At 40.9% G+C, this 9,303-nt stretch overlaps 1 protein-coding gene across 3 annotated transcripts; it reads right to left on the reverse strand.

Moving 5' to 3' along the window:
* Positions 1 to 107: 107 nt before the first annotated feature.
* Positions 108 to 7,268, reverse strand: LOC135115036 (ubiquitin recognition factor in ER-associated degradation protein 1-like). 3 transcript variants are annotated; one of them, XM_064031475.1, is made up of 5 exons: positions 7,128 to 7,268; positions 4,030 to 4,121; positions 3,344 to 3,461; positions 2,474 to 2,628; positions 108 to 870 (listed from the first exon to the last, which is right to left on the reverse strand). In XM_064031475.1, the coding sequence occupies exons 2-5, from the start codon at positions 4,030 to 4,032 to the stop codon at positions 238 to 240; spliced, it is 909 nt and encodes a 302-aa protein (XP_063887545.1). In that variant the 5' UTR covers positions 4,033 to 4,121; positions 7,128 to 7,268; the 3' UTR covers positions 108 to 237. The 3 variants fall into 3 exon arrangements, with proteins under 3 accessions (XP_063887545.1, XP_063887546.1, XP_063887548.1); XM_064031476.1 differs by having other exon boundaries at positions 6,998 to 7,151; XM_064031478.1 differs by lacking the exon at positions 7,128 to 7,268 and adding an exon at positions 6,673 to 6,798.
* Positions 7,269 to 9,303: the final 2,035 nt, after the last annotated feature.

A 9,303-nucleotide genomic window follows, 5' to 3' on the forward strand; every position in this document is an offset into this window, starting at 1 on the left:
ATATACGATATATTGGGATTTCATCAAAACTAGATTCTTTTCAGATTACTTATTTTCTGTCACTTTGGTGAAGGTCACAGCTGTTGGCAGTTGTTGAAACATGCACAGTGCTTCTTTTATAATTTATTTTTTTGGTTACAAGGTTAAGTTAAGACCCAGGATCTGAGCCATCTATTATTTAATGTGTAGAAAAAGAATCCTATCAGCAAAATCCTACAAGAGTCAGTGCAGCATCCATTATTTCCTGGTCTTGGCTTGCCGGAGGGAAGTGCCTTTACCTTTAAAGGACTCAAACTCTTCCTGCTCCTCTACTTTGTTTTCTGTTCCATTAGTCTTGGGTACCCGCCTCCAGAACTTAATGTAACCCACTTCATAATCATAATCTGGAATGCCCTTTTGTCTTGGCAGTCTCTTGAGAAGCTCCTCTTGAGGCAGTTCCAGATTCTTTTTCTTCCCATCAAGTCTGTTTCCTGATCCCTGGAAGGAGTAGAACCCAACATTTTCAGGAATTATGTCTTCCTTCTCATCCTCTGCATGTTGGGATGAGGTGTCCATCTTCTCAGGCTCTTGGTATCCCACTGCTGGAGCAAATTCTACATTCATGTCACACTCAATGATGCTGACTGCATTGCCCGGCTTCACTTCCAACACTCTCATCTCATAGATACGGTCATTGTAATTTAATGCGATGACATCATCCTGTGTCAGGCAGGCAAAATTTCGTAAGGCATTTTCCAGCACGGCCTTGGGATTTGTGATGTCAAGGAACTCAACACTCTGGGGCTCAAATTTTGAGAATGTGGCAACAGGAAGCGACCGAGACTCAATGTGAACAAGTTCCCCTTCATCCAACAGCAAGTTCCTCATCATCTGAAAAAATGCTTTTATCAGCATTGCACCCTACTTTCACTACACACAAAAATAACTTAAAGGTACATAACATGAGAACAAGAGAAGGAAGTTTTATAATGATCAAATTCCTTGCATCTATATGTTGTCTGTATGAATCTACAAGCAGTATTTATAACAAGACAAATAAACAACAGATAGGTATTTAGGCATCAAAGGCCCAGTATCATTAATCTAGCATCAAGAAATGTCACAATGCCCTCATTTAGCTCTATTATGAGCAGGTGTATATCATTATTACCCAGAACAAACCCACAGAAGCAGCATTATAAAAATATGTACAGAATACCCCTATGGCCTCCACACAAGATTGCTAAACCATCACAGGAAAGTTGAGATAACAAGCCCTGGGAACACAACAATATCACAAGGTAGATCACAAAGTGAGGGAAAAACAGAACATTAATTTTTTTTTTCTAATCCCATGAAGTCCCTAAGGGGAATGGGTGTGATAGGGTTCTACAGTGCAGCAGCTAACCGACTCACAAGAAAGCAAATGAAAAAGGAATTAGGATGACTGTGATGATAGTAATCTCAGACAATGGAGATTAAATTATGATCATCCCAGTGACCATCAGTTCTCAAGAGCTGGTTGGGGCAAGACATCTCAGTGTCCCAAAGTGAAAGCCAACAATTTGTACACCAGCTTTCATACCACACCATGGCTACCTACATCCAGAAGCATCAACATACTTGATTATGTATTTTTAATTGAAAAGGTAAAAAGACAGGCATCATTAGCTTTTAAAGGGCAGGTGAAGCATTTTTCCAGCTGCAAGAATAAGGGCAGGTGATGGGTTTTTTCCAGTTTGCCTTTTCTCACCCTCATTTTGAAGTTCACATAATTATTTCTGGTCAGTGTGACTAGTAGGCCTTTATGCAACTACTATGCTCTCACTCAATGTCTCCATGACTGTCATGGTGGTGGGGAGTGTGATTTTTTTTTTCTTTTGTGTCCAATTTCAAGCCAGACTTTCCATGACCAGTGTCCTCAACCCCTCACAAGCCTGCTCTTGACACAAGAAAATGTAAGGGAGGACATAAGACCAACAAATCTGGTGACTGACATAAAAGTGTGGTGAAATACAGGTTATCAGTGAGGAGCATAGGCAGAAACAGCTGCTCACCATGTAAATACTACCCAGTGCTCTGAACACGGGTCTGCACGTGAAGAAAGGTACTCTACTTCATCCTGTCATCACAGGAAAACCACATGACCCAGAGACTTCAGGTTTGTGACAGATCAACAAACACAGATGGATAAAGGAAACACTTTTTAGTTCAAGCCAATGAACTCAGTTAGAGCTGTGAAATTCATAATGAAAATGGAGTAACCTCCATGAAAATGGTCCAAACAATGCCATAAGGGAAGAAGCAATTTACAGCAACATCCCTCCCCTTAGCGAGTAAAGGAATTTTCATCAATATATTTCTTTTGCAACAATGTCAGTTTTTCATAATGTGTAACTCAACTTTCTTGGTTTGGGAAGTAATATGCAACTGATAGGGAGAGCCAATGCTGCTAAAACACCAAAATGGCCATGAGCCTTCCTGAGGTACTCACCCAGTAAGGAATGTACACCTTCCCTTCATCAGCCACAAATTCCAACACACCACAATGAGTGTGCCTGTTGGCACGCTGGTTGGTTAATTTGAAGAGCATGGGATACACAATGTTGAGCCTTGTCAGAAGATCCAGTGCTGATGGTGGCATGATAACTGCAAATTTAAGAAAATGTTACAGGCAAGCCAATAATGATACGCAAAAATTTTCATGCATTTGAGATATTTGGATAATCAATGTGTAATATGTCTATAGGAAGGGTTTGGAATCCCAAACATCTATCCATTTGTTTTTTAATAACTTCTTTGATTAATTAGATCTTCAAGTGCTCTTAAACACACACACACACACACACACACACACACACACACACACACACACACACTTTAATAAATTTAATAAAAAAAAACTAAACACGAGGCCACTTTGACATAGATGTTCACATCTTCCCCTAGAAGATAGCCAGGAGTCTCACACTGGCCAGGCAGACAAAATGATATCATCTTTCATGCTGTGTTATTGTTTATCATCAAATGACCGGATTTCTTAGATGCCAACGTGATTGAAAAGAAAGGATTTCCTGTGTACAGTGTCTCGGATTTGTTAAATGTAACTATTAAGGATGTCCTCATAACGTGAGGGGCTATAATTTATATCACATTAGAGAGAGAGAGAGAGAGAGAGAGAGAGAAAGGTGGGGGGGAAGGGGGGTTGCAGTGAAGATTACAGAGCTGGCAGTGAAACTAGATTTCTCAAATACAGGAAAGCTGGACTTCAATCTAACCATAATCTTGTTAAAAGTTAGTCAATTGAGAATTAAAGTACTAAGTGCAATGATACACACAACAAATAAAAGCATACTGATCCTACTTTTGCCACCGTGCTCCACAGCCTGCTTGTCTCCTGGGAACATGGACACCGAGTAGCAGCGGTAATGAGTGTTGAAGGGTCGAGGCTGCAGCGCCTCCCCAAACATGTTGAAGCTGAACTATGGATGGAAAGAAGACAAATGTTAATAAAAATCAAATTAAAATTTTTTTTTATATGCTGAGCAGATACCATCATGAATGGAATAGGGTATTCACACACACATGACTACACAATGACATCCATAAGCATTCCCTCACATCCAGTCTCCATACCAGTGATTTGCAAACCATATACCAGAACAAACTTGTGGGCCACGACTATCACCAAAATATGCCGCCTAATTTTCCTAGATAGGTATGTATTCTTAAATTTGTGCCTTTTATTAGGCCTGCTCTACTATGACTAGAGTTGGTGCACAGTCAGTGTCAAAAGAGTAGCTCTGGTGCACCACTAAGCAACAAAATTTAAGAACCACAGCTCTATAGACTCTCATGCATTGTAGTAGAGGTAAAGAATACTGCCACTCCTAATACATGTAAAATATGAATTCACTAAATCCATACATGTCAAATGTGAGACTTTAATGTCTTTTTCAGTTCAACACAGTACAGCATAAATACAGCATAAATGATATGTGAACAATCATACACAGGAATGGCAGCTCATACACCATGAAAGGTGCTCACCATGTTCCCTGCTTCCTCTTAAGGTGGGGAGTCAAATGTGAGTCTGAGGTCTTCTTGTCCTCTGATGATCTCTATCAAGGAGTTTTTGGGTTCTGCAAGAAGAATAAAAGAATCAAAGACAAAGAAAAATCTGGCATTACATAATTAGTCAGTACCACAACATTATTGTGGGATGTGAAATTGCAGCACAGAGTACAAAAGAAAAAATAGAAAATACACTATAATAGGAACACGTCTTTTTTTTTTTTTATGTAGGAAGGACACTGGCCAAGGGCAACAAAAATCTAATAAAAAAAAAATGCCCACTGAAATGCCAGTCCCATAAAAGGGTCAAAGCAGTGGTCAAAAATTGATGAGTAAGTGTCTTGAAATCTCCCTCTTGAAGGAATTCAAGTCATAGGAAGGTGGAAATACAGAAGCAGGCAGGGAGTTCCAGAGTTTACCAGAGAAAGGGATGAATGATTGAGAATACTGGTTAAGTCTTGCGTTAGAGAGGTGGACAGAATAGGGGTGAGAGAAAGAAGAAAGCCTTGTGCAGTGAGGCCGCGGAAGGAGGGGAGGCATGCAGTTAGCAAGATCAGAAGAGCAGTTAGCATGAAAATAGCGGTAGAAGACAGCTAGATATGCAACATTGCGGTGGTGAGAGAGAGGCTGAAGACAGTCAGTTAGAGGAGAGGAGTTGATGAGACAAAAAGCTTTTGATTCCACCCTGTCTAGAAGAGCAGTATGAGTGGAACCCCCCCAGACATGTGAAGCATACTCCATACATGGACGGATAAGGCCCTTGTACAGAGTTAGCAGCTGGGGGGGTGAGAAAAACTGGCGGAGACGTCTCATTTACCAGAGGATATTTTAGCTTTATTTCATATGCCTGTGCAGTGGAATCTCAGTTACTGAATGTCTCCCTTTCCAAACAACTTGGTTTTCAAAAAAAAATTTAACTCATAATTGCTTTGGTTGCCATACTATAATTCGGTTTTTGAACAGTTACTTAATTTCAAATACTACAAGACATATCAAAAACTGCCACTTATTACTAATTCATAGTTTCTATAAATATTTCCCTCATTTTTATATATTTGGAGGAGAGAAACAGAGGGTAAAACAGTAATTCAATCTTTGAAATGTTAAATGTGATCCCACTGAAGAACCTTGATGTAAAAAAACAAGGTTCGGCACTCAGGAGTAATCCCGAGCCTCCTGTGGGTTCTTCTATGACCCACAATGCCATCATTACTGCACAACTGCATTTTCCCAGTAGCTCTCCCTAACAGCAAGATGTCTAAGTGTTATGATCACCTTCATTTTGGCAATGAGTGGGTTGTTTCTCTCTGTCACTCTGTAAGGCTTCCCTCACTTGACTAGTGACAAAGAAAATGCCTGCATGGTCTAAACAATATCTTTTGATGAGTTCTGTGTCACTAAATTCATTCAATACATCCTTTCTGAACAAAAAATTTCTAAACTGGAGATGTTGTGGAGCACTAACCAAGCAATGCATAACCTAATCTAACCTAACACTGATTCCCCTCAAGGACACCAACTTATCCAAATGTAGCCTAACCTCCTAACTGGACTCCTCCCCCTCTACACTAACACCCCACATAATTTAACCCAACCCTAAAGGGTTTATAACCATATGCCTTACTGAGGACAGATATCAAAATCCAGTTAATAATCATTGCCTCTTCTTTCCCTTAGGTACAACAAATATTCCAGAACAACTATGTCTTTCCTTTTAACAATGCACTTTCTTCACAATATGGACAGTGTAGAACGAGATAAAACCTCCTACTTGACCAACACCTTTACAGCTGCTTGATTATCTTTATAACAGGTTTAGATGATGTCACAAGGCAGATCTTTACATGATTCACACAGCATATTGCTCGAGGGAAGCCCATTCTGAAACAGTTCCTGTCTCTTAAGAGACTTGCAAACTGCAAAAATGCAGTCTGAGTGGCCACACCACCTAATGTTTCGGGCTTCTCTCATTGTAATTATGTTTTTGAATTAAAACATGTTTCTGAAGAAGACTGACATAGGGCAATACAACAGGTGGAACTGTGGTGGGTAAACATGGCAGAAAATGACACTGATAGGTTACAAATAGATGCTATTTTTGTATGGGTTCTGTGAAAACAAAAGGAGATTTCATAACATAATTATTTTCCCTTGATGCTTAATAACACAGCTGCCAAATGATGCTCTCCATAATGCATCTGTATGCACTCATGAGATGAATGCAGCTTAATGTGAACAACAAATGTTGGTAAGCACTGAATCACAGATATGCAAAAATCATAGTATTGAAATCCATGAGATGTGTGACTCTACTGTACAGGCCAAGATCATTAACCAACCCCTTCTGCAAAGCATACCATCACAGAGCAGTTCAGTGTATTTATTTATTTATTTTTTGTTTCCTCTAACATAAGTATCTCTTGTTTGCAGGTTGAAAAGATGAAAACCTTGATGACATTAACCACATCAATGATTAGGTGATGATAGTGCTATGTCCCTACATGGCTAGGAGGCAGGAATGGAAGAAATTATCAAAAAGTTAAAATATTGATTTCCTAATCACACAAACAATTTTAATGAATCATATGGTTTATTTGCTTGAATGAACACAATACTCACCCTGAAAGCTTGAAATTATTATATGAAACGTACATAACCTTGGGCTCCTCACCAAGAGTAAATTCAGAACCTGTAACTATGGAAGTGCTAACAGAGTGTTCCCTGCCCCAGGCTGCCTGCCAGGTGTGTGGCTCACCACTGGGAGTGCAGGCATTCCACTCCTGCTGCCTCAACCATGCCTCCTTTATCTACCATTAATGCCACCACTAAAAACTCACAAGCTGATTTTAAGAACGAAAAGAATTGCGTAGCCCCGTGAAAATCACAGACATTACGCACCAAAATAGCTGTATCATTCAACCTATCTACGTACACTTTTACCTACTTTCGGCCTTAATTGGATTCATAATTGAGCTCCATCACTTTCCTTGAACATTGGATTATGATCGGTGGCACAGTGTGTAGATTGTATGATGACAAAATATAGTAATACAATGAAATGTTGAGCCAGTCACCTTTGTTTACGTCCAAGGTGGAGTGCCAGGTGTCGCCATAGCCAGGCTGCTGAAGTGCGCCGAGTATGATCTTGATCTTGATGGTACAGGCGGCACAGGATCACTATTGAGCCAGGCCTTTGGATCGGCAACTCCTGTACAAAAAGAAAAAAAAAAAAAAAAAAAAGAGAAACGAACAGTATCCTCTATCCTAATTGTTCATACACCTGGCACGCCGCATTCTCTCCAGAAACTCTTTTACCGCCTCAATCATCCTTTCATTCGCCTCTCTACACAGTCCCAGCAACAACACCATCCATTCCTTTCCTGTCTTCTCCACTCTCATTCCTATCATGCCCTAACTCAGTCAGTATCACTTGCATCATCTCATTCCTGTCTCTGGCATACTTCACACACTCCTGCACCACATGTTCCACCGTCTCATCCTCTCCCATGTCACACACCTGGCACACTTTGCTGCGGGACTCAGACCACCTGTAACTCCTTGTATTCACATCCATACACTGTGCCCTCGCTCGGAAGAGAAGATCACCGCCCAGGCTTCCATCATACCACCTTTCATACCTCGGGGCCTCTTTCTCCTTGTACCATTCCAGGGTCTTCTTTCTTTCCATCTCATTCTTCCATTCATTCAGTCCCACACATTTCACTTCTTTGTCTATCTCATTCTTCCATTTTCTGACATCCCATTCGGCTCCCACTCTGCCTCCTCTTGTTACCACCCATTCATGCTCATTTTGATTCCTCCCTGCCATTCTTATCGCCCACACAACTTGCAATCCATTCCTGTCTGTCATTCTCATGCATCTCTTCCTCCATTTGCTTCCACTTTCATTCCACAGGTACACCTTCCTTGCTATTCTTGCATCATCCATTCTCTCAAGCCTAATCTTGTACCTAAGTGTGGCTTTTGTGAGTCTTTCTCTAAAGGTCGCTCAGCAACGACTTGTGTTCTTGATCTTGACGACGATGCTGGAGGTGGCACGACTTCTATCTCCCACTGTAAATAAATTAAAACATTGGTTAAGCGCGATGGTGAGACAACATTACCTAACCTCATTATCATTTTCATACTGTACTTTTCGCTTTTTTCATTACGACTATTTTCAAAGGTCACAGATCTGAAGATCGTTACCACTGTTATTAAGTGAATAAGTGATAAAAAAAAAGCAAGTGTGTGTGTGTGTGTGTGTGTGTGTGTGTGTGTGTGTGTGTGTGTGTGTGTGTGTGTGTGTGTGTGTGTGTGTGTGTTTTCTTTTTACCTGAGGAATATGATGGAAATATGAAGTGGTGAGAGCAGTGTGGAAGAGTGTGGCTGTCCCGAGCGTTATGTATGGTGGGAGTCTGGCACCGTGACTGCCCTGGAGGAGAGCTCGAAGAATTATCTGGTGTAAATAGTTTAAGTAACAATTACCACTGGCAGTATTAGTAATTAGTATGACTAATAGTTACACCTTGTAAGCTATAATGGGTGTAGTTAGGTATCGCCTGGTAGAGGTGGTCATGGGAGGCAGGGTTTAAAGGACTCTGGTACTGAGGGACAGAGAGAGTACCGAAACCGTGACGCGACAAGACGTGTGAGCGAGTTCATAATGTAGAAATCTTGTTTAATCTATCACTAGAACAGTGAAAGACGCCTTTAGAAATCCGTCTCACTTCACCATGACTATTATCCAAGGCCACAGATATGACAAGCTGAGTTCTCAAGCTGTTTCGCTAGATCATAATGTAGAAATCTCGTTAATCTGTCACTAGAACCTCACCACGTACCAAATAAATAAAGAAATATAGCAACAACAACAACAGCAACACTCAAATGTACGTAAAACACTAGAATATGGAAGGTATGCTGCTGCAACTCAAAATACATCTAGGGGAAAATACGCAGCTCACCTGGGCAAGAGTCTTTCAATGCAGGCCACGGGCAGGAGGGAGACGAGGGGTCGGCCCAGGCTGACGAGGACTGTCAGGGAAAGAGGAGTCCCCACCAGGGAAAACACGATGCGGAACATCTTCCCCCAGGCCGTGTCAGGGGCGATGTTGCCTTAACCTGAAGAAGGAGTAGGAAGAGAAGACAGAGAAGTAATAGATAAATGAAGTGAAGAAGATAAATACATACTTAGAAGGTGTATAAGCATCTCAGCTGACGTAACACAACCAAATCTAACCTAATCTA

Source organism: Scylla paramamosain, chromosome 28 (assembly GCF_035594125.1).
Source record: "Scylla paramamosain isolate STU-SP2022 chromosome 28, ASM3559412v1, whole genome shotgun sequence".
Classification (NCBI taxonomy): domain Eukaryota; kingdom Metazoa; phylum Arthropoda; class Malacostraca; order Decapoda; family Portunidae; genus Scylla; species Scylla paramamosain.

Coding starts and splice junctions, on each gene's coding strand:
- LOC135115036 (XM_064031475.1), bottom strand. Junction 2,629..3,343: donor TGTGGAGCACGGTGGCAAAA/GTAGGATCAGTA, acceptor TTAAATTTGCAG/TTATCATGCCACCATCAGCA. Junction 871..2,473: donor AGGTGTACATTCCTTACTGG/GTGAGTACCTCA, acceptor GCATTTTTTCAG/ATGATGAGGAACTTGCTGTT.